This window comes from Drosophila tropicalis, unplaced genomic scaffold (genome assembly GCF_018151085.1).
Source record: "Drosophila tropicalis isolate 14030-0801.00 unplaced genomic scaffold, ASM1815108v1 contig_694, whole genome shotgun sequence".
Classification (NCBI taxonomy): domain Eukaryota; kingdom Metazoa; phylum Arthropoda; class Insecta; order Diptera; family Drosophilidae; genus Drosophila; species Drosophila tropicalis.
Genome location: NW_027173176.1, coordinates 6237201 through 6263250, shown reverse-complemented (window position 1 = coordinate 6263250; position 26050 = coordinate 6237201). Strand labels below are relative to the sequence as shown.

The window sequence follows — 26050 nt, the reverse complement described above, 5'->3', positions numbered from 1 at the left end:
ACTGGGTGGTTTGCGAGCCCTCTTGCTGATATATGTACATATGTATATCTGGCAATAAAACTAGCATCAGTGCTGCCAGATGAGTCCAATCTAGTGTTGCTAAGCGTTTCAAGCGCGAAAGTCCCGTTCAAAAAAACTGACAAAGCAAAGCTTCAATTTAAAGCAAATTAAGTGAAAATGTTTGTCAAAATTAAATTTGAACCGGGCAGTGGCAAGGTAAGTCAATTAGGAATAAATACATATCCACCCTAAATTTAAGACCCATATAATTTTTCTATTAAGCCGAATTTCTTCTCATTGGAAGACAATGCCACAATTCATGATTTGAAAATCAAAATGGAGTCCATTATTGATATACCGGCGGATTGCCAAGAGATTCACACCTTGTCCACATCGCTGGAGAATGGTGTTGTCCTCTCTTCTATGGTGCAGCCGAATGATACAATATCGAAGACTCCCGTCATGAATGACAGTGGAATTGGGATCAATGGCGCCGCTATATCCCTATATAGCAACAACAAATTCATTTGCTTCCTTCAGTTTTACAATGAGGTCGAAGGTAATATACAGGGGAATTTCTTTGATCAGGTCGAAGGTGACAATGGACGTAAATTGCCACCCATTGATCAGGTGCCTCAATATACTGAAACTCTGGACACCGACTCTTGCCCATCGACGTGTTCTAGTAGCAGCAGTACTTCTGACAGTTCTGATAGCCTTGATGGATCTACCAGCGATGAGAGTAGTTCAGGAATCTTAATTAAACGTAAACGAAAGTTGGACGACGATTCGACAACTTCCAAAAGGTCACTTTTCTCGCATATGATTTCAATTCCGAATGTTATTTACAGTTTTTTGCATTCCACCTTTAGAATTTGCAATGCATCATCGGAAAATCCCATGCCACAAAATCAGGCGTCTAGCGTCAAGGTTGTTGAATGTCCCAAAAAGACACTAGAGAACTGCTCCAAGCCCAATGAGTCCAAGTCCAATGAGTCGTCGCCATTGTCGCTGACGTTCTCGCCGTCGTTGGCTTCGTCGCCGTTGCCGTTGCCGTTGCCGCCAACACCTCCCTATGTATGGGTCGATCCAGAACATCGCCATCTCATGCTGGTCATCACCACAGATTTGCCTGAGAAGGATTTTAGTGGCCTACTTAATTATTTCTATACCCTGTTCGAAACCTCTCTGAATTGTAATCGCTTTCAGTTTAATGAGAAGCATTCTGTTGCCAAGTTCGATGACAAACTGTGGTTGACATGCGCCAACGAGGATACCTACGAATGGGTAACCCGCAGTCTAAGCTCACTAAGCAGCTATAAGTCCACATCCTTTTTGGAACACTTCAATTCCATTAAATGCAGTATCATTTTGCCAAAAGTTGCGAAGAATAAGCCTTTGGCCAGTGTGTTTCAACTGCTGGAACTCCAAAATTCGGGACTACAGACAGGCAAATGGTGTGTGTTGCAGCGGAAGACGCTACTGACCACATCAAAAGATTACAAGGAAAAGGCAATTACTTACATTTGCGACAATGAGGAGGTTATACTCCGGATTGATCAAAACTCGATAGATTTTCTTAAAACCAAAGAATGCAAACTGAAATATTGTTTTTGGACAATTAATTGCCCTCTGTTTTCAACCTAAAATCGAAATTAAAATTCGTTTGTTTAAGAATGTCCCCAGTGAATGTAAATGAATCGGCATCTTAGGGATCCTAGAGTTTCGTAATGAATCCTCATGAATGAGATTGAAAAATTAAATCAGTTTAATGAATATATGTGCTGTCCTTCCTTCAGAACCAAATAATATAAAGGAAACGATTAATACATATTTTTTTGATCAAATTAACACCAAGTTAAAATTGTTTTTTCTGTTTTTGTTTTGAATATACATTAAAATAATGAGTTAACAATTAGTTTTCCAATGATTGGTTTGGTTTTCTTAGTGTGAATCTCCTGAAGCTATTCACAGATCTCAGTTCACACGAAATAAAGTTCAGATTTCGCTCAAATCACAGAAAAAACGAATGGATTTCTCATGGAAGGTTTTAAAATTGCATTTTATTCAGATAATACAATTATATATTTATATATGTATTTTAATGATTTCATATATATTATATATATGTGTGGTATATACATACATATATACCATTATATATATATATAGTTAGTATGCCTCTCTCTGAATGACATATTGCCAAAACGCGCATCTTACAAAACTAATAAAAAAATAATAAAAATACATTCAGGCGCTATCGCTGACTAAGATTTATCTATATAAGTATATGTATGTATATAGATATATGTAGCTATGTATATAAAGCATTTATATATGAGGGAAGGACTCAAAACTGTACAAGGACTTTGAAAAGGATTATTGGTTGTCTGGGAGAGGGTTAAACAAATACTCTGCAGTTAATGGGAGTTTTTTTTATGGGCTGCGGGGTGGTGGGGGGTGGGGGGAATGTTATTGTAGTAAAAACCTTTTAGCGTCCATTCCAATAACCAACGCGACCATTCTCAAACGCCAGATTGATGCGCGGATGTGGCAAGGGACGTGCCGCTTGAAGTGGTTCATTTAATTGCACTGGCATCGATGGATCATTCTCAAAGTACAGACACTGACGCACAAACTCAAGGAACAGCGTTTGCGTCTGTTGGGCGGCATGAACGAGACTCTCCAGATTGCTATCCGAGCACAAGTCACGGACCAAATGCTCACAGATCCGTGTATTTGTGTCCACATCGAAGAGGGGCACACCAAAACTAACGTCCAGCAAGGTCCACTCCTCGGCCGTCTCCTCCTCTTCGTCCCCGTCGTGCTCGATTAAGGACCTGGCTAATGGTATCTCTACTGAATTCTGGGATACCAAGTCACCAGTGCGACCACTGCATTTGGCCAATTCGCTAGCCAGCACTTGATTGCAGTCGTCTGAAGTATACTCGTTAGCCGGTCCATGATCTGGCGTAGTGGCAAAATGATTCTCATCGGGACTCTTGAGTTGTTGTTGTCCCTTCTCTTGATTATTTGGCACATGATTCAATTTGCTGCTGATTTGCTGCTGCTGCTGTTTTTGCTTTTTACCGCCCTGCGGCAATTTCAAATGCACCTCCAGTTCATAGTCTTCGCATCCGAGATCATCGACACCCGTATTGAGGAATGTTATATAACCGCATTGATGACGCAAATCAATCAATTCCGACAACTTTTGCACGGCCCTGTGTCCCGTCCATTTGGCCTGACGCTCATCCTTAGATGTGGAGAATGGAAACGATTCGTATTGCAGTTGACCGGGAGCACGTATGCCATAGCCTTGGAGCAGAATGCATCCATTCTTCAGCTGATCGTTCAGATTGCGAAAGTTTTCCGAACTGAGTACATATGAATCGGAATGTAAGATATTAACCAGAAGTTTGCCATAGCCCAAAAAGAGGCGTGGCAGTGATTTTAAAACAGTTCCACGGCACAACAACAAACTGGGTGGACCATAGCCTGGCAGGGATGAAAGAGGATGATAATGATTAATGGAACTTGTTTGGCTTGATGTCACTCACCCGTGATATGATTGTAAAAGAGTTTACTCCACATAGGTGCCACATCAGAACTGCGTAGAAATTGGCCAAAAAATGGAATGCTAAATGTATGACTCAATTGAGCGGTTAGCGGGGAGGCCGAAATGATGAATTTATATTTCTTTTCCAAGACACGATCTCGTGTCTGTCTGTCCAATCCCTCGAGACACTCCAGACGTAAGAGATCAAGGCCACCGCTTAGGATATGACGCAGCGAGCATATGGTCGATCTCAAGATGACTGCATGAGCAAAATAACGTGACACATCACCTTCACCCTCGGCATCTAGCAGTGAAACCTGCTCCAATTCGGCTAGAAAGCTATCCATACTCTCCTCACACAGTTTACCCACCTCAAACATGGTTACGGCATGATTTTTAAGACCAGGCGAGAGATTGCCCATCATAAGGAATGCAGTAAGTGTGGAATCGAATAAAAAGCCTACACGTTTGCCACTTTTGGGTGGAGCAGCAGCAGCAACAGGAGCAGCAACTACATCAACCAGATCTTCCTGATCATCACTGGTTTGAGGATTCGCTATTGAGGGGGGCGTCACATTCATATGAGCAAAGCTAAAGTCACTTGTATTGCCATCGGAGGAAAGATAGCCTATGGAACTACTATCCTTGTCCTTGTCCCTTTCTCTCTCGCCCTTTTGCGGGGTCTTGGGACTTGGACTCGGCTGTTCGAAATCAAAATTATTATAATTCAATGGCGTTATCTGTGGTGTCTCTGGCACTTGTTGTCGCTTATAGTCCGCCCAACTGGCGTGATCCTGTGGCTGCGCCTGTTGCTGACCCCCAGCTGGTGTTAGTTCGTCCTTGCGCTGAGCAAATCCCAGACGACATATAAATGACACAGCCTGCTTGACCATATCGAGCTCTAACTGCAACATTTGGGCCAATTCCGCTATGGTCATGTGCTCATCGGCGCTAACAAAAATCTTGTATAGCAAATTCTCAAAGTAATCACCACTCACACGGTTCATTACAAAATTTCTCAAGGGTGGTATGCAAATGCGATCCTCGCCAGAGATGGGTACGTCCAAATATATCAATCCTTTGCGATAGAGACTCTGAACGACTTGATAGTCACATTTACCAGCCGGTTGGGCACCGAAATCAATTAAATCATCAATCAGACTGCGTTCGGCTGGCAGGAGGTATCGTATATCCGTCTCCAAGACATAGCCAATGTCCAGTCGCCACCATGGTTCGATGTGCACATGAACGGGAAAACGTGGCAGAAAATCCAAAGGATTTGGCTTCGCACTGAACAGTATGGAACGCGTTGTATGCGTCTTTAGATCACTAATTAGAGCCAAATACTCATTCCGGCCGATGCCGAGGACGCGTAGACAATCGGCAGCCGTGAAATTGGGCAAAGTATCGTAGCTTTTGTCGCTACGCAGCAACTGACTGAGCACATCCAAGTAGTAGTTAAATGGCGTCACGCGTAAGCCCTTTGTAACTATATCGGCAAGATGATAAGGAAAGACACCGAGTCCATTGATGTTCTTCTGGATGAGCAATTCGTAATAGCGCTGCTCCTGCCGGAACACCTTTGAGGCCAGATTACCACGAAATCGTAGCTGGTTCTTCAAACTATAGTTGAACACATATTTTTCATAGTCGCGCTGGTTGTTGTTCAGCATGGATCTCAAATGAACGGGCAGCTGCTGCCAACTCACATTTCCACGAATGCACAGCTGCAGCTGCACCTCAACCTTTTCCTTCTCCTTTTCTGTCATTTGCCTTGGATTCTAGCACTTGCACGTATAATTATTATGATATGATGTGTGGAATACGGGGTGCACTTCACCCAGAGCTCACTTTATATTGCACATTCCGAGGTATCTTAATCTTCTGAGGGCAAAAAGAAACAGGGGAAACTTTTATTACTATTTTCTATTTTGGCAGGAAAAGTGGAAAATACGACGACAGCTGATAAGACCGTCCCGTCGGACTTATCGATAAGTGTATGACTAAAAACTGAAAACCCTTTGCAGCACTGTCCGAAAGCACAAAATGCACTGGAAAAAAAAAAGTATTTTTTAGGAGATCGACAAAATTCGTAAAATGTTAATATAGATCCACTTTAAATGTTTTATTTTATTTATTAACATGTTCAACGCGAATTTCTTAAAAATTAATTTATTTGTGGCTTTTTATATAATTCTTAGCGCTTACCAAATATATTACAACTTTCGGCAGGCAATGTGAAATTATTGTACAATAATTTATATATATATATAAGTGTTTACTAAGCCCGTTTTTGATCAAATACTAATAATAATATAAAGTTTATTTAATTTGTTAACGTCTTGTCTGTCTGTATCGATACTTGTAAGTTGCCAGTGCTATAAACGACAAAAGTTATTCTAGAGTGTGACCGTAGTTCACACATACGGATGATATTTCAATATTTTGCTTTATTTGATAAACAACACATTTGTGTTTTTCAAGTCAAATCAAATCAAATCAAATTTTTGTTATGAATAAAAGTAAATTCGGTAAATAATATTTTTAAAACATATACTTGCTGGTAAGAAAAGGCAAATGAGCGAAAAGCCAACAATATAACCGAAATTAAGCTAATAGCAACATAGTAACGGAAAGCAAGGAGCAGCAGCTGTGAGCGGTGTAAAGCGAAAAAGATATAGTGAAGGGGAGGGGAAGAGAAAACATTGAACATCGATTTTTTGCACCCTTTTTTCGCCACGCATTTTTGGCACAACAAAGGAAACTTGACATCGGCGCAGCAAACAACAAGAAAGAAAAAAAATAAGGTGGCAGCGGGAGAGCCAATAACCGAAGCCAGCTACGAGAAGGTTCTTATTTATTTGGTGGACTCAGAACAGGTACCCAAATGAGTGGCGGAGGGGATGATCAAGAGCAGAAGGCGCCGTCAAGGTGAGTTATTCGAAACAATGTCGAGAGCAAACAAAAATTCTATTCTCTATTTTATTTTAGCGCCTCGGCATCATCTTCTGCATTTGTTGCGGAAAACGTTGCGGAGCAAAGAGCCACGCCCGAAATGAAACGCTCGGCTGTGCGCAGCCTGATTCACCGTTATTTTCATCAATTGCAATCCGGTTGCGGTAATGCCCAATGCACCAACGCCAATTGCGCGTCCAGTGGAAAAGTGGCTCCAATGACTCCAAATGAGGTAGCCGCCAGGGCCTTGCAACTGTTCTCACAAGATGCCCAGCTGTGTGACATCTCCACCCAGTCCACAGCAACTAGCAGTAGCAGCAGTTCAAGCGAACCCACTAACAGGTGAGAGCTTAAGGTCGTCTTGGACCATCATGGAATGTAAAATTCAAACTCTTGTTACAGTCCACAGCAACAGGATGTGGATATGTTGTCACCAAATGATAGCAGCAGCAGCAACAGCAGCAGCAGCAGCAAAAGCACCACCAGTAGCCATAGTTCCACTACCACAATCACCTCTGCCAGTTCCAACAGCATTCAATCACAGCGAGCTCTGCCACTGCTCACAGACACTTCCACAACAGCAGGAGTGTTGGAGGCAGCTGTGTCTGCTGCACAGCCTTCATCCAGCTCAAGCTCAGAGACGCCTACATTGGCTCCAGTAGAATCCTTAGATGCTCATGTACTAGAAACACTTTATAAGAAAGGATTTGATGCTGATAATTATGATCGCATACACCAGGCAATAAGTGATACCTTCTCTAGTATAGAGAGATTAAGCAAAAGCTTTAATAAACCCATTGAGGAGCAGCAGCAGGAGCCTCCTCCCATACCAGAGGAATCTACAACATCGGCGTCGAAGGAATTGCAAAAACTTTTAGCCAAATCTCCGGTAGCCCTGAACAAAGAGCAATTGCGTACTCTGGAGGAGAGAGCATGACAAAGATGAGGATAGTACACAACAGCAGGAGGAACAGGTGCACGAACAGGAGCAAGAGCAAGAGCTCGAACAGACCGAAATCCATACAGAGACGACTACAGAGGAACTACAGAGAAACGAAGACATTTTGGATGAGGATGAGCCCATGCTTAAGCAAGACGATGAGACATCAACTGAGGGGGAGGAGGATACGGAAGAGGGGGAGCAGAAACCAAAGCCAAAGCCATCGGAGACAGCGATCTCTGGTGACACTCAGTTAGATTTCGAAGGATTGCGCCGGGTTCAGCGTTTAATTTTCTCTGCCCCATGCCGTTCATTGGCCGAACAGCTAACGATTAGCGTTATCAAATTGGCCGATTGTATGCGCTATATGCGTCACTATGGTCCCGATTGGGAGCAAGTGCTCCATTGCCTGGTTATTTGCTTCGACATGGCCACCAATAGTGAGTAGTAGCCTGAAGCTATATTTACACCCAACATGATAAAGATTTAAATGCGCTCTTCTTATTTTGTAGCTAAAAACAGTGTCACTGACATGGAATACTTGGATCGTGCCCTGCCAAAGCTGTGTCATGCTGCTGCCGTTCTGCCTGTCCGGTCACAGGCGCGTCTGGCACGCATTTGGGCCACACATTGTGCAGATCAACTAAAGGCTTTGGTGGCGGCGTGTCAGCAACAGATTACACTGCAAGTCCTTCTCGATGAAGAGGCAGTGCGGGAGAACGAGCATATCATAAGTGTGACCAAAGTGCTCAAGGTGAGATGAAGGAGCCGAATGGATCTCAATTGAAAAATATTTCCTATTCACATTTTTTCCTCAGATTGTTTTCTATGCCAATATATTGGCTAGTGAATTGGAGATACCATCTTGCCGCTTACCGCTCGATCACGATGAGCTAGAGTCGGCGCTCGGTCAGGAACAAAGTGCTGCTGGTGTCTCTTCATCGACATCAACATCTGCTGTTGCTGCCGTTGAGGATGACTTCTTTATATACAGCTCACATTTAAATCCACACATGCCGAAATTTGCCGAAGATCAATTAGAGAAGACATTGCAAGTGTCGTGCATAGATTGCCGGAATCCTTTGGTGCCTCTGGTGGAATTCTACAATGATGCTTTGAGTGATGGCATTCAAATGCATCACGATTATGTATCCTATAAGACTCTGGCCATGGAGAGCGAACTGGGGACTACAAATAGCAATTATTTTTCTTTTATGCTGTATGCTTTTATCTTGACGCCGGCGACCAAAGTGGACGCCCTCTACTATGACAGTCGTATGCGTATGTACAGCGAGCGATATTCATCGCTCTACTCAATATTCCATAATTTAAATCATGATGGCGATCAGGATGTAGCCCCACCGCGGCCTGATCTCAAACTAAATGTGCGTAGGGATCAATTGATCAATGATGCTCTCGTTGGGGTAAGCATAGATAATGGAATAAATATCAATTTGTTAATTGTTAATCAAATTATTATTCTCTCTCCAGCTGGAATTGGTGGCCATGAGTAATCCAAAGGATTTAAAAAAACAATTGGTCGTGGAATTTGTCGGTGAGCAGGGCATCGATGAGGGTGGCGTATCCAAAGAATTTTTTCAACTTATTGTCGAGGAGATATTCAATCCGGCTTTCGGCATGTTTGTCCAACAAGAGGAGACTAATAATATGTGGTAAGATTCTTGGCACTACTATCCTTTACTCGCTATTTGATAAATTTGTGTGATTCAGGTTCAATGCCACACCATTTGAGAATGGTGCACAATTTACTTTAATTGGCATTATCATCGGATTGGCCATCTATAATAATGTGATTCTGGCTGTGAATTTTCCCATGGTCGTCTATCGTAAGCTAATGGGCTATCGCGGCACCTTTTACGATCTGAGCGATTGGAGTCCTACGTTGTATAAGAGTTTAAAGTCCATGCTGGACTATCAGGGTCAGGATATGGAAGAGGTATTCGATCAAACTTTCCGCATCAGCTACAGCAATGTTTTTGGTGAAATGGTCGAGCATGACCTTGTCCCAAATGGCAAGGAATTGGCCGTGGGCCAACATAATAAGAAATTATTTGTCAATCTATATGCAGATTTTCTACTTAATACGAATATTAAGCAACAGTTTAATTCGTTTCGTAAAGGTTTCGAAATGGTAACCGATGAGTCGCCATTAAAGTTACTCTTCCGCCCAGAGGAAATCGAAATGCTTGTCTGTGGTAGTCGGGTAAGCAGTCATTCAAAATTCATGATTTCTTTTAAGTCTCATTGTTTTTCTGATGGGTAATGATTTTCCTTCTTTTTTCTATTTATTTATATGCCAGGAATTTGATTTTGTAGAACTGGAGCACTCGACAGAATACGAGGGTGGTTACACAAAGGAGACGCAAATAATTCAGGATTTCTGGGCCATTGTCCATGGTATGCCAAATGAGTCGAAGCGCAAGTTGCTCGAATTCACGACGGGATCGGCGCGTGTTCCTGTCGGTGGATTAAAGTGTTTGCGTCTATTGATCACACGACATGGACCAGATAGCGATCGATTGCCTACATCGCACACTTGCTTCAATGTCTTGCTATTACCCGAATATAGTAGCAAAGAGAAGCTAGAGGAGCGCCTGCTCAAAGCCATTAATTACTCGAAGGGCTTTGGCATGCTGTAAGTCAGTGGCTGCTACTGTTGCTGCTACTGCTGTGTCCTGCGTCCTGCATTGTAACTGATACCACCTCTCTCTAGGAATCTCTAAGAATGAATGAATAACGACTTTCAGTTTGTTTTTAAGTTTCGCCATTTATTTTTGATATAACCTTGTTCAAAGTAAGACAATATACAAGATTTATATGGGAGTACACTTAAGTCATGGCTCAAATATATGATCTAGTATTTAGTTGATACATTGAAGTGAAAAATAGTTTCATGATATTGTGGGGAGTAGATAATAGCTTAAAACTCGATAAGCCGCCAAGCTGCTCATACCTCTAGTTATCGATAACTGTTTCCGGCAATATTTGCAATTTACCAACACTGGTCATGTTACCCAAATGTTATCGATAGTGACTTAACTCGACTGTTCTCCCCACTGATGAATTAAACTATCGATAGTACCGATAGTTCTATCGAAAATTTTAATTTCTTATAATAGAATACTTTTTCATTAAATTCCATTATACAATCATTTAATTATAATAAAGCAAAACATAAGTAATCGGTTCTTTATGTGATGCTTGTATATAAAATAAAAATAAAAATTTTATATTTATTTGTAAGCCCACAAAATTATTGATACTTTTTGATACTTGAGATTATCAAGATTTGCTTTTGCACCAAATATAGCGTTAATGATTGAAGTTATTATCTTTTCGTGTTGAGAGGAGTGTCCTTTTAGTACCTCCTGACAAAAATTCAAACAGTACACTATCGATAAATAAAAAAACATCGATATATCGCCAGAGTTTAAATCTATCGAATGTATCCCTCTCACATCCTGCAAAACAAACCACAACAAACAAATAAGAATTTGTTGTTGTCTGACTTATTATTTAAAGAAAACTGGGTTCTCAAAGGAGTTGGGCTCAGGATGGAGATCATCTTACCTAGGAACCTGCTGGACGAGCAAAAGTTTCTCCAATGCTCCTCCCAGCTAAACTATGATGTATTTTCAGCGGTAAGTTGACCGTGAATTTTTCGGCTTATTTCATCAGTTTAATAAAAAAAAAAAACTCCTGTTGCTCCCCATAGAAAATGTTTGTCTTCTTCAACGGCAGCTGCGATGTGGATGTTTATGAGTTAATGGCTAATAATCGACTCCTACAATTGATATACGGCTGGGAAGTGTGCCAGCTGCAAAGTAAGGAGCAGATGAATGAAGAGGCATTGCGTCATGTGGTCAAAGTTTTGGCCCATTACTCACTGCAGTTGCTCTTTAGCCAAGAATGGAAGAGCTGCTCGAATAGTCTTAAACAAATGTTGCTATATTATCTAAATGTAGCCCGTCTAAATTATGCTGACATTGCAATGCTAAAAGAGGTCGATTGGCCATATATATTAAATTTTCGTGCAAAACCATGGAATTTGCCATATCTGCAACAATTGTTTGTCAATCTAAAGAACAACAAACATCAGTCCATAGAGCATGCGGTGCCTGCAGGCACTCCAGAAGGTAAGCCGAATGGAAAATACATTTTTAACTATTTCTACCAAAGACTTACTTTCGTTTAGATATCACATTCTATAAACAAGAGGGTCTTCTTTTGATAGTGTTGCGTCTAGTGCAGCTTTTTAATGCTGGAAATTGGGAGGCCGTTAAACAGTTTTCACTACGAATGATGGCCGCTTGGCTCAAGGCCAATGCGAATACTAGCTTTGAGTCACTGCAAAAAGATCAAACGGCCATTGTCTTAATTGGACATCTCTATCTCTTGACTGTCTTTGTGGCCGATGATAATCGTGGCCATGTCATTGATAATATGGTAAGAAAGTGGATGAACATTGAACATAGAAAACCATTTTATCAATTTACTCTTTACAGATGTTCAACATTGGTTTCTATGCACAGAGCATGAAGGATGCACCCGTCGCTTATGACATAACTTTCACACCAGCTCGTCTCATTGCCCAGATTTGTGTACTATTGCGTTTGAGCAAGAGTGACTTCTTTAAGGAGATTGTCTTTAAGCAATTTACTCTAAATATGGTCACCTCATTTGCCGTCATGTTGGAGGCGTATACAAGTTATTTGCTGGGCAATCAATTGTTGGAAATAATGGCTCTAAATGAGACTGATTTTCTTACTCAGTGGCCGCAATTCAAAATTCTTATGCATCGCTATGTAGAGGAGCGTGAGAATAGCGAACGGTTTCTTCTTAATGAATTACAAAAATTCGATTCACAAAACAAAAGTCATGCCCTGCCACATACGGTCGATTTGAACCTAAACTATCAGCAACAGATCTGCAAGGGGAATCGTGCAAGTAATATTGGCAACTACAAGAACTATGATGATGATGAGAAGAAGCCGCTGTCAGATCTCGAGGATGAAATGGATAGACAAAGTGATCCTGTATTCCAAAATGTTCCCAATAACGAGGAAGTTTTGAAATTTGTCTATCAGCTACTAGCTCAGCGTGTAAGGCTATCTCTCTTTCTCTCTCTTTTTCTAGTTTAACCTAATGCTGTCTTTGTCTTTATTGCAGAAATTTCGTGGCTGGCAATTTGCTAAAATTGTTTTATTGCTAAAGATAATTGGTCAACAGCTAAATGCCATAGAAATCTGGCGCTATCATCCAGGTCTAACCATAGATTTCATGCTAAATTTAGAGCACAGTTTGTCGGATAATTATGCTGCTTTGGCCAAAGAGTTCAATGAGCATGCTTTTATGGAGGCCGAGTTCTGGCTAACTGCCTTCTATCTGCATCCCATTTCCATCTATTACAATGAGGTGAAACGTTGCTCACGCATCAAGAAGAAACGTCGAGAGGATGAGGATTCCAGTAGAGCAGCGACCACAGCGGGGACAGCTTTCAATGTTAAATACGAGCTGCTTAGCTCCACAATCGATGTAGATGAAATTGTGACCATAACGAATCATGAAGCTCCAGTCGGGGACTATGATCCCATTTATCAGGCGCTTCTGGCACTGCGTTTACCACGCAGCGTTATCAAAGATCTCCTGACTGTGGCGTTTCAGCCGCGTAATAAACGCTATTCCTGGGCCCTGGACTGGAATATGCTGCACGAGCGCTGCAGTGCGTTGCTAAAGAGCAAGGACTTAAAGAATAAATTTGTGGCTCTCAACATGGCCGAAGCCAATGATAAATTGCAATTTCTTAACATTGACTATGACAAGTATAAAAATCGTCCACAATTGGACTATGGCAGCATCGAGGAGGGCTATGAGAATGCTGCCAACTTAGCGGAGGCCGAGAATGAAGTCAGCGCCGATGAGGAGGAAGTAGAGGAAGCGGAAAAACCGCCACCACCTCCAACCAAACGACGACATACACGTAAATTCTGGGATGAAGGTAAAGAATTTTGAATAACTTTTCCCTCTTCATTATTTTTGCAAACTCATTTTCAATCGTTTTGCTTGCAGTTGTTTTCGAAGACGAAGAGGAGGAGGAACCGGCCTCGGATGAGGGTGATGAGAATTTCACCCTGAGTACTGGCCGACGAACTCGCAAACGTGCTGCTGCCATGGTGGCCAATGCCATGATCTCTGATATGGATAGAAGCTTGCGTAGTGGTCGCCGAAATTCGCCTCTTGCTGATACTCCAACCACTGCGTCTCAAAGCGCCGCCTTATCGACCGAAATCAAGCAAGAGAAAACATCCCGAACGCCCTCACCGGCACAACAAGTGGAGCAACAAGATTTGCCGCCACCAGCAAAACGTTCGTTTGTCGAGTTACTGGAAGCCAGAACCAAATATAGTAATGAGACCACCGGGTTTAAGGCATTCGCCGACATCTGGAGCTATAAGACTAACGAACTGCAGAGTGTGGAAAATAATGATGTTAGTGGGAATCTCTTAATGGAAAGCAGTTCTTTGCTTAGTAAATTCAAGAATCTTCAAAATTTGAAAAAATTAGCAAAGATAAAAGTACCGCCACCAGCTTCAGTCCCAGTCCCAGTTGCAGCACCAGCTCCTGTCCAAGATCCATCACCCACTCCAACAAATCCAGTTCCAGCCCCCGACCAAGAAGTGATTGTAAAACTGGAACGTCGTGATTCATTTAGCATCTCGGATACAGATCAGAGTGCTGGTCAATTCAGTATGCACGACTCCAATGATCACTCTAGGGAGTCCCAAGAGATGGCTGAGTTGGTCAAAAAAGAAGAGTTGATTGAAGAATCGATTGATCCCCTTCCGGAAGAGAAAGAGAAATCTCAGCATGCGCAGGAGGAGACTTACGAATCTAAACAGGAATCGAAAATCCAAATCGATCATCAACAACAATTGCAACTTGTACAGGAATGTCTCACACGTCAAGTTGTGATTTGTCTGAACCGTCTTACTGCCAACGATATACACCAATTGCGTGACTTTCGTGTGTGCATTAAGCGTCTCACAATGGAGTACATTCAGAGGCGGATCAAACGCAAGCCGAGTCGCAGTCCCACCAATGATAATAATTCATCTGCAAGTAATTCATCAGATCAATCGCAATCTGGCACAAAACGCAGGAGATTTGTCCATGTAACATCCGATTCGCCGGGCAAGTTATATCGACCTGCATTTAAGCATATTACCTCGGACTCGTCAACCGATTTGGATGATGCACCTCGAGGATATACAACAGCACGTGAAATACGTACTATACGAGGACGTGGTCGCGGCGGAGGCGGAGGCGGTGGCCGTGGAGGACGTGGTGTACGTGGAGGTGGTGGCCGTGGCGGTGGTGGCAGTGGACGTGGTGTTCGCGGTGGGCGCGGAGCTAATCGTACCGGCCAGGTTAGTGGAGGACGTGGTGGTGTAAGTCGAGGCTTACCAATACAGGAGCCAGGATCGGGAACTGGCCAATCGCCAGATGTTATTGAATTATCCTCAGATTCGTCTTTATCACAATTTAACACTCAGGTGGTCGAATTTGATCCACTATATGAGGAGGAAATTGTTCCCTTTTAAGACGCATTGCCCTAGGGCCGCCCCTCCCTCTCTTTCTCTCAGTTTCAGTCTGCACACTTTCTACGTGCTCGGAACGAATCGAAGCATTCAGGGGTTGATAACAGAGAGAGGGAATGAGAAAGAGAGGAACAAAATTGAATTTGCCTCGGTTGTTAGAATGCAATTAGCCCAAGGCACACTTCGCATACACACACACACACTCACACATTTAATATTTACTTTGCTTTACAATACTCATGGAAATCATACAAATTCATCCATTTATGCATGTATACATAAACATATATCAAAAGTCTGTGTGTGTGTGTATGTACATCTGTTTATACGGAAACAAGATTTCTACGCCTAAAGGCCCACTACTCAACTCACTATATAAGAATTGGGTTGACATTGGTCCGACCACTTTATAATTAACTATATAATTGATATGCATTAACGCATTGAAGAAACAGCCACTGAAATTGGTCACACGTGTCGGATGAGCAGCACTTGAAATGGCTAAGGCTATTAACAAACACGTGGCGGCTCCTCTGATTTCTGACATCCATGAAAAGTGATGATGATAACCAAGATTATGACGATGATGGTGGTGTCCATTTGTTCGGTTTACCATTGATCTATATATACATATTCAAATATTTTTAACTAATTGCCACAATTGCCATAGTTAGTTAACAAGTTTGAAAAGTTCTCTTACAATTTAATTTTAAGATTCGGCAGCTTTAGCATAAAGTAGTAATATTTTTTAGATATACAACTAAACAAAATCATTGGATTTAAGCCAAAAATGCCCAAACAAAGCCGATAAACAGGAAACAATTTTATATCAAAGTCGATTTTAGTATATATACTTTTTTCTCATTCTCTCCTGTCACATAATGATTTTAGCAATAAATGAAAAGTGTATTATATTTAGTAGACCGATCGAGACTTAATTTAATTGACAATTTCAGGAGGCGTTTAGTTTGGTCGAAAATACACTAACAAGTTCAAATAGTTCCAACTTTAGCTGATCCAAAGTATATAGCTTTATTTCCACTTGATTTGGCTTTTGAAAAATTTTACTATTTTAGAAAACTGATTTGAAAAATGAAGAAAAACTGATAAATACTGTAATTTTTTCTTGTTAAAAACTAATTTTAAAAAATTAAAAAAAAGAACTGAAATTGTGTTGTCTTTTTTAAAAAGATTGGGATTAGTCTGTAAACTTGAGTAAAAGTTTCAGTTCCCTGTGATTTATTTTTAAAAAGGATCGGGAAACGAAACGAAACCATTTAAATTTGTCCTGTGCGTGATGGAATACCTTTGCCCTGTGGAGATTTTAATGAACCATAAGCATTAAAAGATAATGCAATTTCATGGCTAATAAAAGCAGCTGAAAGATCCCACACTCACGCAAATTGGTAGCCCAATGACTCAATTAGTATCCTTGACACTCTTGAAAGTGTCGCTGGCTCGTGCCACATAATTTGACCACAATTGGCTGAGATATCATAACAAATTGCACGCTTGCACGTGCTTTCCCAGTTTGATGCAATCCCAATCCTTGCTCATCTTCGGCACACTTGGCCACTTGAGCAGCCGTTAAGCTAAGGCTTCAGGTCACGTGACCAGCAAAGCCACAAGCCTGAGAAGTGGATGTGGATGTGGATGGTTGTGGTAGTCCTACACATGTTGCCTTTTCGGTGAAGGTTTTTGCCGGTTGGCCACGTGGCAGTAATTCGCTTAGTGACAGGCGTAAGCCCTAAACGATTATTGCGGTTTATGGGCCAAAACAAAACAAAGAGTTGCGGGTAATTGAAACCTCTTCACCACTTGCGACACTCTTTCACTCCCAACCCCCAAAAAATATGATGATATACATATGTATATATATTAAAGTATGATAAAATATGATTAAAATATGAAAAAGGCTCAAGTAGATAATTCGATGTCTACTTTATAATGTCTACACAGATGAAAAAGTATTTAAACATTTCAAAACTAAACGAAATTCGAGGATTTTGTAGGACTTGTTTAGACATTCTCTGGGAATATGGGTTATACATACATATGTAAATCCCTAAAGGGTTATGTTTTTTCCATTTTGAAAGCTTTTAAATAAAATGGAGCCTTCTTCCCAAAAATTCTTTCAAATAATTGTAAATGCTTTAAAAAAAAAACGTGTTAAAAATGATGTATTAAGCCATCAATTAGCACTAAGTTATTGATTGGAGTTATCAGCTTTGCATTATCACTGGAACTAGAGATCATTTAGCAAATTATTGTATAAAATAAAGACCGATGATCGAATTGCTTATGTACGATTTTTAAAAATGCCCAATCGAGAGTCTTAGTTAGGTTAAAAACTGATCAGACCCATTTCCAGTCCATATCTCAAATAATTTCCTTTGAAGACTGCCGGAAAAATAAGCCAAAAACTTAGTAAGTATCCATCAAAAATATATTGCTTTGAACTTTGCCACTTTACCCCGGTCACTGCTGGCGTCATTGCTGATCCTCGACGCAGACATCTTTCCGATTGGCTTAGAGCTTAGAGGCCGCTGGTAGAGCGTAAAAAATGCTCGTATTTTAACTGGTAGCGCGTAGCTGGTAGAACGAATCTGTTTACCCTGTGTATGTGTGTGTGTGTAAGTGTGTGTGTGAGTAAAATCAACCCCCTGGCGACAATCACGGCGCGCATATCTTTTGGGATTTGTGTGCCATGGCGCCGTCACGACCGACGACAATGCGTCGAGGGTTGTTACCCATTGCTGCTGCTGCTGCTGCTGCCGGGTCTAAATCAGCGGGCTTACTGCCCTAACACTAATGGCTCTGGGCACATAAAACCGGTGCGCACTCCTTGCTAGCTTTTAGTTGGTGCGGGCACGCGAAACGAAACCCAAACGAAACGAAACACCCAGCGAGTTTGTAGTGAACGAAAAATGCGCGTTGAAGTTAAGCGGCAAGTTGGAAGAATATAGCACACTTTAAAAGACAGAGATTTGAGATCAACTTCTGGAGACATGGCCGCCTGCTATAATCCATATGGAGCTGCTGCATCGCAAGCCTTCGAGTTCGATGACGAGGACGATGATGCTTCATTTGATAGCGGCTATGAGAAGAGTTTCGAAACCGAGGCGGCTAATAATGTTAGCTCGAGTTCAAGGCGCCGCTTGGATTTTGATGAAAGCTACAATAGTTCGGCAAATGCCACGCCTCCAGTTCCTCCAACAGCGTCGGGGGCGGGGGGTGTATATGCTGGTAGCTGGGAAATGGGAACAATGGGAAACTCACCGCCACCAGGATTTGTGGGTCTACTGGATACTAGCAGCAATCACAGCACACGTAGTGGACGCACTCTGGTTGAGCATCTGAACAGTCGTGCAGGATCGAATGGATCGAATGCATTTGAGCCACAATTAACAAGCACTCCAGTAAAGTCACCCGAAGATCCGGATGCACCGCGTCAGAAGCGTAAATATGCCGTCGGCAAGAACAGAGTCACACGATCGCGTAGTCCCACCCAGGTGGTTCGCATCAAGAAGTTTCGTCGCATGAAGGCCAACGATCGGGAACGCAATCGGATGCATACTCTGAACGATGCCCTGGAGAAGTTGCGGGTGACACTCCCATCGCTGCCCGAGGAGACGAAATTGACCAAAATCGAGATTCTGCGCTTTGCCCACAATTATATATTCGCTTTGGAGCAAGTTCTGGAAAGCGGTGGAACCATCAATTTGGATCTAGAGAAGCTACAGAATTTCACATTGAGTGGCGAAAGGATAACCAAAGATTTGTTTGATGCACTATTTGTGAATCCGCAACCATTTCCCATGTTTGGTTGCGGACGCATGTTTCCCTATGCTGCTTCTCATCCATCAGCTGCTGCAACATCACCGCATCATGGACATGGAGCACAACAACCGATGATGCCGCCATACCACCAGCACAATTTGGACTATCAACCTCAGATGCAGAGCCAGCAGCATCCACCTGGTTTTGACTTTGCCAGCAGCATGCGTTTCTATCAACAACACCAGCAGGATCACATGCCACCCGCTGCTCAGACTTCGACAACGACTCCGACCCCGACTCCGACTCAAACTCATTTCTCGCAAGAGAAATATGATCTGTTCCGTGGCAGTTTCGAGGCAGCTGCCAATCCCATGGAAACGGGCCTACACCAGCAGAGCAGTTTCTATACCCAGACGCCACCATGGAAGGACTATCCCGAGGAGCAGCCACCACAACATCAACCTCCATCAGCCACATTCAAAGCGTTTCCCCATCAGGTATAGCATAGTTTTGAGGGCACTCAAATACGTTTTTTTTTTTTAGCTATTTTGTGTGATACGAGCATATAATTGAGAGAATTTCGAAAAAAAGGAAACTGATTTAAAGGATATATAGGAAAAGTCCATCAAGTGCTTTCTTTTCGTTTTTTTCTGTTGGAATGTAAAATATATTCTCTAAATCACTTTCCTTCTACATATAACACAAACAAAACACTCGAACAATCAGGCTAAAAAACAAACAAATTTACTTCTAAATTGTGTTTCTCCTTTAGAGCTAAGTTTATAAGTAAATTTGAAAAATGAAAGCAGATCTGCAAATTGTTAACCATTTGTGGTTAACCTTTTCCAGATCTTAAGCCTTTCAGGAACAACCAAGGATAGTTGGGACCCCTAAATAGTTTGTGGTTTCGCCTACTTGTATTTGTTCCTGAAAGGACTAATAATGCGCAGAGAAAAGACAGTTTATCCTTCAGACTCTAAACTCTCTGTTTCTCTTTTGTGTTATAACAATAATTAAGAGCTCATCGCGAAGACCTACTTCGAGTTGGAATTGAAGCTAACTAAGTAAAGAATTCCTTTTCCAAGTTGGTCTTTGTAGATGAAATGATTGTTCATAGATTCTTAAGTCAGAGATTCTAACCTATGTACCTTTTTTTGTAAGTTTAGGCAGTAGCTAAAATTTGAAGAGATCTACACACATATATATATTTATTCATATTGTACTATATATACACAAACAAGTTATTGCCATTGCAAGTGCAAGAAAAGCCAGCTAGTCAGAGAATCAGGGTCTACTATATACAAAACAAACATTAAAGTGATAAGATGAATTTCGATGTAACACGATTATTTTGCTAATAAAGTTGATGGAAAAACCAAAACCAAAACAAAATAAAACTATTCTTTACTCTAGATATCGGTTGTTTGTATATACATATAAAAGAAAACTAAGAAGTCAAGGCAAAAGTAAGTAGTAGCCAAAGCAAACAACCCTAAGCTGGGTGTGTGTGTGTGTAAGTGTGTGTGTGTGCGGATTTCAGATTTCAAACAAAAGACTTAAATTCAAATAAATATTGTATATTGCAGTTCACATAAAAATGAATGACTGTATGTGTGTGTGTGTGTGTGTGTATATTGCAGCTTGTTTTTATTGTAGGGGGCATTTTTGCGCCCTTACAATTCGTTATGGGGTGAGTTCGAGGTCGAAACAATGGAAAGATTGCCCGTCACCTGCCACAGAATTACAAAACGAATGTACCAACTGAATGTAGAGGAAGCAGCAGCAGCAGCAGCAACAGCAACAGCAACAACAACAACAACGAAGGATCACAAGGAAACGTACAATCATGAAACATGAGCCCAAACAGTCAGTGGACCTGCATGAATGGCACTCAAATTATTTAGTTGAATGAACCGGCAAGAGTCGACTCACTCACTCACTAACTGACTGAATGACTGACTGACTGACTGGCAGACATTTTCCGTTACCCATTTACCTACCTAGAGGTAGAGAGAGTGTGGAGAGTGAGATTGCGGAAGGGTGGTGGAACTTAAGATGCAGAATGCATACCAAAGTTGTGATTATTTCTCTGGACTAAGCCGTTAACACAGCTGCATGTCTTTTACTTGCTTTCGGTTGTTGGCTTTGCCGCGTTTGTCATTTGGCCAGCTTTGTTCGGAGGTGTCGGGATTTATCTTAACAATAATCATTATTATCTTCTCTCGACATGTTTTCTCGCTAGCCTATATTCTATTCCATTGTATTCTGTATTGTGTCGCCCCCCTCTTAATGCTGCTTTTTGTGTCCTCGGCGCAAATACGCAGCGGGCGAGCTGGACTAAGCTGCATTCAATCTATTTTGTCAAAAGAAAAATGTCAACGAGGGATGCAACAAGGTCCGTTTGGGGATGGAGGAGGAGGAGGGAAAGGGCCATCATTAGTATGGCATTGCCATGGGGTAGCTAGATTTCTATAGAGATGGCTATCTTCGGATCAATGACGGCATTACGCTCTGTCTCTCTCCCTCCCCAGTCCTTTGCTGACTATGCTAATGTTGCCAAAAAAGAAAGAGAAACAGAAATAATTTAGCGATTTCCCTAAGTAGATAAGGAAAACCCAAAATGGAAACAAATTTGTTGTCGATATACATGCTAGAAGGAACAACTACAATGCGCTCTGGCCGCGCCCTCTTCTTTTTGGAACGGCGACAAGTGCAGGATAAAAGTCGTCCTTGGGGTGCACTTGCGAATGCGGTTATTGAATAGATTTCCTTTTAGAGTCTGTTGTAGATGGCTTTCATAGATTACTAATGACGCAAAGATGAACCGAAACAATTACAATTCATAACTGTAAACCGCATGCGATGATCTTTTATCGGGTAATAACCATAACAAAAATCTACAAACCGAAACGGAGTCACTCCTAGGTGGAGCCCCTTAAAGTATGCAGTAGGCTTGAAAAAGTTGTATAAACTATAAGCTAAAGACAACAAATCGATGTATAAGCTTTCGATATTGCCCATTGAAAGAAGGGTTAAGGTTTGCTAGAAACCGAGTGAATAGGGCAGAGACCTCACGTAATAAAGTATTGACTTGATACGGGCAACACACATAACTCCATGATAGGCATGAAATGCTGCCAAGTCCATATATCATCGAATCGTGCCAATAAGGCCATTTCGCAGATCGAATTTTATTTGCCGAATTGATTGTTTTACGCCTTTTTAGCAAAAAAAGTTGACACACATTTTCATTTCCATTTCGCCTTCACAGTGCATCAGGATGATGGGTGAGGTTCAACCCTTTTGGGCTGTACCACGTGCACGTCCTGAAGGTTTACCCCTTTTCCTTTTTTGTGTGTGTGTGTGTGTTTGTGTGTGTTTCCCCCCTTTGTTGGTTTTTTAACAGAGATTCGATTTGGTGTTGTATGAGCAAGTTGCTCGACCTTTTTACCAATTCATTGCCCTGCTCGAATTGGTTTATCTGTGAAATCTGTGACGTTGTGTTGTTGTTGTTGTTGCTGCTGTTGTTTGTGTTGCACCGAGGGATAAGGGCAGCTTCTCCGAACCCTGCTACCTTACTCGTTTTAGAGTTTTTCTGTGTGCTCATCTAACCGAAAAACATTGGATAAACAAACAGCCGTTCGAGTATTTTGTTACATTTATTCAGCCAGCCAGTCAAACAGGCAACCGACCTATGTATTCATTTCTCAATAAGTTCCCTAACCGAGGACCAACGTGGGCCAATCTGTCGCATTCGTGTGCATGAGGATAATCATCCTTCTCTCAGTCTCTCTGTCTCTCTTATACAGGCGCAGTTTGAAACTGTAAAAGTGTAAAAATGTTATGCAAGTTTTGATTGCTAATCCGATCACAGCGGTTTTAGTCAAATTTAAGCAGATTTATGTCACATTTCAGGGCGCCCCATATAATAAAAAAGGAGAAATGTAAACACATGTAAATCAAAAATCAGCTAAGAACATCAATGGCTCTGAAGATGCGGTTAATTGTTAATAGTTCTCTGATGAGAGTAAGAGAACTCCATGAATTTGGACAGCGACGTCTTACCTTTGTCCTAGAAGTCTCTGAGAGAGAGATAGAAATGCCTGTCAAGGAAAGAGAGAAATATTTCCATGACAGAAATGGAAATGCCTTGATAGATCATTTGTTGTTTGGTTGTTAACACACATTGTTAACACATTGTGAGTGACTCATAGAGATAGGAAAAAAACAAAGATTTACTTTTGGGTCGTCTTCAACTTAATGAGATATTTTTTGCTAGTACGCGTATCTTGGCTGCGTTTCTTGAGAAGAAAGTCGAGACTTACAGCTGAAGAAGTGAGATTCACAGAAGCGGAGATAAAGACTCAAGACTGTAAGCTGAAGAATTCAATATGCATAACAAGTGGGGAAGTAATAATAATAAATAATAAGAAAAAAACCAGTCCAAAGATAGTTAAACAGTCACGTAGAGAAAGCGAATGCGTATGTGATTCAATGATTCAATTGCAAAAGATTCACATGGAACAGATAGCAAGAGAAATGATTACATATTGCATGAATTCGATTATATTCTGGCATTTGAATATAACTTTTCCTTTTTTTTTCGCCACATCATTTCAATTGAATAATGAATTTACAAATAAAAGATGCAAAATTACTTTTCCTTCGACTGGGGATCAACCCCGAGATGATAGATATGTATATGTATTCCGATTTCATATTTCGACTCTCACTCTCTTTCGCTTTTTCTGTGTTTCCAAATGAATAAACTGTTAGACAAACAATACATTAAACTTTACAACTTCACACCCGCTGACGCTCTGAACAGAACGGATAGATGGTAACCATTTAGAGTTCTGATGCCAACCCTCGGTGGGTTCGGTAGTTGGTTCGGTAGTTGGAATCCGCGTTGGGCACTGCCACAAACGACGAGTTGATTGTTATGCAAATGAGGACACAACCAGGACGAAAGCCAGTGAGTGCACATCCCCCGGACTGACTGACTACTGCTACGTCTACTGCGTTCGCTGCAGTTCATCAAGTGGTCATAAATATATTTTCGAATACGTGGAGAGAGGATGCTAGCAGGAGCAAGGAGCTGCCTAATTACTATGCAGCGCCATGTGCATAATGAATGTGACATTTGTAATTTATGGTTGATATTTGTTAATTCATTTTTTTGTTTCTTTCATCTGAATCTGTGTAAAAGGTTGGCCCTAAACTGTAGACAAAACAACGGTTTCATGCCCAGTTATGGCTCAATGTAAACATCATTCAATGCATTTGCAGTGTAAGAACACATAGTTGGGGTGGCTGGGAGCAGGGGACAAAGGCTTAAGCTAAGCTACTACCATTCAAACAGCTTCCACTTCCGGCTTAACTCAGAGAAGATCGCGCGAAAATCCGGCTATTAACGCTCCTCTATTGTGACGCTTACAAAAAATTGCGAAAAATTCGTCAAAAAATTCGCAAAAAAAAATTACCCCAAAAAATAAGGAAAATTAAATGAATTTTCGTCTAACAAGTAGTTAACTACAATTACAATGTGGTGCAAATGGTGTTCAGGGTGCGTTTTCCCTCATTTTTTTCACGTCCTTTTATGACACCTAGTAGGTAAAAGCGACCGTTATGATTTCATTTTTATTTAATGCCCTTTCCCAAAAAGTGGAGTCCATTTGTTAAGCAATGTCAATGCTTGGAAATGCTTTGGATGATGGTCCGGAAGTAAATGTTATATCTGTTCAAATCATATCAGTTTAACAACTTAAAAACACTTCCAATGAAGGAACAAATAAACTCTGGTCTTGGTAGAAGGATATCCAATGAAATAAATGTCTAAATGGAAAAGACTTAGTTTAAGGGGTATAACAATTTCGGTTATCTAGGAAGTTAATGATTACATTTGCACGCGAGGTTTTTTTTTTTGGTTAAAAATTTGTTGCTCTCTATTTGAGATAGAGGAAATGAAAATGGAATGTGCTCGCTCAGTCATTAATTGTTTGCATTGTTTGTCAGTTAGGACATCTGGCCCGACTGTCCCCTGACTGGCTCACTGTCTAACTGAATGGCTGACTAACTGTCATGAAATTGAATCTAGGGTAAAAAGTTGATTTAGGACACCTGCAGAGTGAATGATTGAGTTTATTTTCCAGTTTAGCTTTCTTGTGGCATTTGTTTAGCCAATGTTTTATATAGACTTTTTAGTTTTAGTTAGTGGATTGTAGGATTGGTATAAAGCTTTTTTTTGGCGCCTTCCGTAGATCCCTCTTGCTGCATACATACATAGGTGGTATTAATAGGTGATCAATGTTTATTTGCTGGATTTGTTGTTGTCGGCTTTGACAATTTGAAGAGTGATTTATGAGGATGACATTGCCAATGAGAGCCCATCATCAATCAACGTTCAAGTGGGAAAATGAATTGGCAAAAAAAATAGTGGAAACCAGTCAAAGAAGAAAAGTGGATAGACAATGTAGTTTAAATTTTATGCTAATTGTAATCAGCAGAGAAAGGGCGAGAGTTGGAGATGAAGAACTTGCTTTGATTACTTTAGAGGACAGTCAAGTTGAAACGAGTCCCCAACCCCCGGTTCAGGCTTTCCCCAGCCCTTAGATGACCCGTACACAACACTTGATTTGACGCTGTTGTTCCTGTTGATGTTGTTGTGTTTCGTTTTAAAAAGTTATAAAAACAACAGTTTCAACTTTGCCTAGTTAACTACCAGCACCAGCACCAGCAGCAGCAGCAACCCTCACTTATTCAGAGTACATCTTTGGCACCCTTTCAGATGCATTCATGTGTGTGTGTGTGTGTGTGTGTCAGTATGCATGTGCTGTGTGACCAGCATCATCCCTTAGCCTTGTCAGTCTCGTTGCCAGGGGCTAATGAGCGCCGCACATTAGTTTTAACAACATTTATTATTTATGGGTTTTTTTTCCTGTTGTTCGTTATTTCTTAGTGTGGTGTGTGTGTGTGTACTTTAGACGTTACATTTACATGCATAGTGTAAGGCTTTTTGAAATCTTTCTTTTTTGTCGTTTGCAATTATTTTGAGCTCACAAAATTTTAATTGGAAATGACCAAGCAACTTGAACAAACGATTTGAATTACACTTAAAAGTGTTTAAAATAGGAATATACCAAGTATACCCAGAATGTGGGCTGAAGAGCGGCTCATCTTTCGAATAGTTGAAATTCG

General features: G+C 41.2%; 5 protein-coding genes across 6 annotated transcripts; 4 read left to right on the top strand and 1 right to left on the bottom strand.

Annotated features, from left to right (window-relative positions):
* The first annotated feature begins 83 nt into the window (after window positions 1-83).
* LOC137578905 (uncharacterized) lies at window positions 84-1918 on the top strand. The gene is made up of 3 exons (XM_068292518.1): window positions 84-216; window positions 283-806; window positions 873-1918. The coding sequence occupies exons 1-3, from the start codon at window positions 178-180 to the stop codon at window positions 1645-1647; spliced, it is 1338 nt and encodes a 445-aa protein (XP_068148619.1). The 5' UTR covers window positions 84-177; the 3' UTR covers window positions 1648-1918.
* A 542-nt stretch (window positions 1919-2460) lies between these two features.
* Window positions 2461-5545, bottom strand: LOC137578904 (protein FAM91A1). The gene is made up of 2 exons (XM_068292517.1): window positions 3561-5545; window positions 2461-3498 (listed from the first exon to the last, which is right to left on the bottom strand). The coding sequence occupies exons 1-2, from the start codon at window positions 5326-5328 to the stop codon at window positions 2492-2494; spliced, it is 2775 nt and encodes a 924-aa protein (XP_068148618.1). The 5' UTR covers window positions 5329-5545; the 3' UTR covers window positions 2461-2491.
* Window positions 5546-6002: 457 nt separating this feature from the next.
* On the top strand, window positions 6003-10298 carry Ube3a (ubiquitin protein ligase E3A). Its single transcript, XM_068292795.1, is given in 9 exon segments — window positions 6003-6490; window positions 6551-6856; window positions 6917-7439; window positions 7441-7894; window positions 7967-8208; window positions 8273-8878; window positions 8946-9127; window positions 9186-9678; window positions 9776-10298. Coding segments are annotated over 9 exon segments (3189 nt in total). The 5' UTR covers window positions 6003-6446; the 3' UTR covers window positions 10115-10298.
* A 631-nt stretch (window positions 10299-10929) lies between these two features.
* On the top strand, window positions 10930-16242 carry LOC137579246 (uncharacterized). 2 transcript variants are annotated; one of them, XM_068292953.1, is made up of 6 exons: window positions 10930-11116; window positions 11191-11611; window positions 11710-11921; window positions 11981-12577; window positions 12645-13473; window positions 13545-16242. In XM_068292953.1, the coding sequence occupies exons 1-6, from the start codon at window positions 11030-11032 to the stop codon at window positions 15074-15076; spliced, it is 3678 nt and encodes a 1225-aa protein (XP_068149054.1). In that variant the 5' UTR covers window positions 10930-11029; the 3' UTR covers window positions 15077-16242. The 2 variants fall into 2 exon arrangements, with proteins under 2 accessions (XP_068149054.1, XP_068149053.1); XM_068292952.1 differs by having other exon boundaries at window positions 11671-11921.
* A 1240-nt stretch (window positions 16243-17482) lies between these two features.
* tap (Basic helix-loop-helix neural transcription factor tap) lies at window positions 17483-19356 on the top strand. The gene has a single exon (XM_068292923.1). The coding sequence runs from the start codon at window positions 18082-18084 to the stop codon at window positions 19354-19356; it is 1275 nt and encodes a 424-aa protein (XP_068149024.1). The 5' UTR covers window positions 17483-18081.
* Window positions 19357-26050: the final 6694 nt, after the last annotated feature.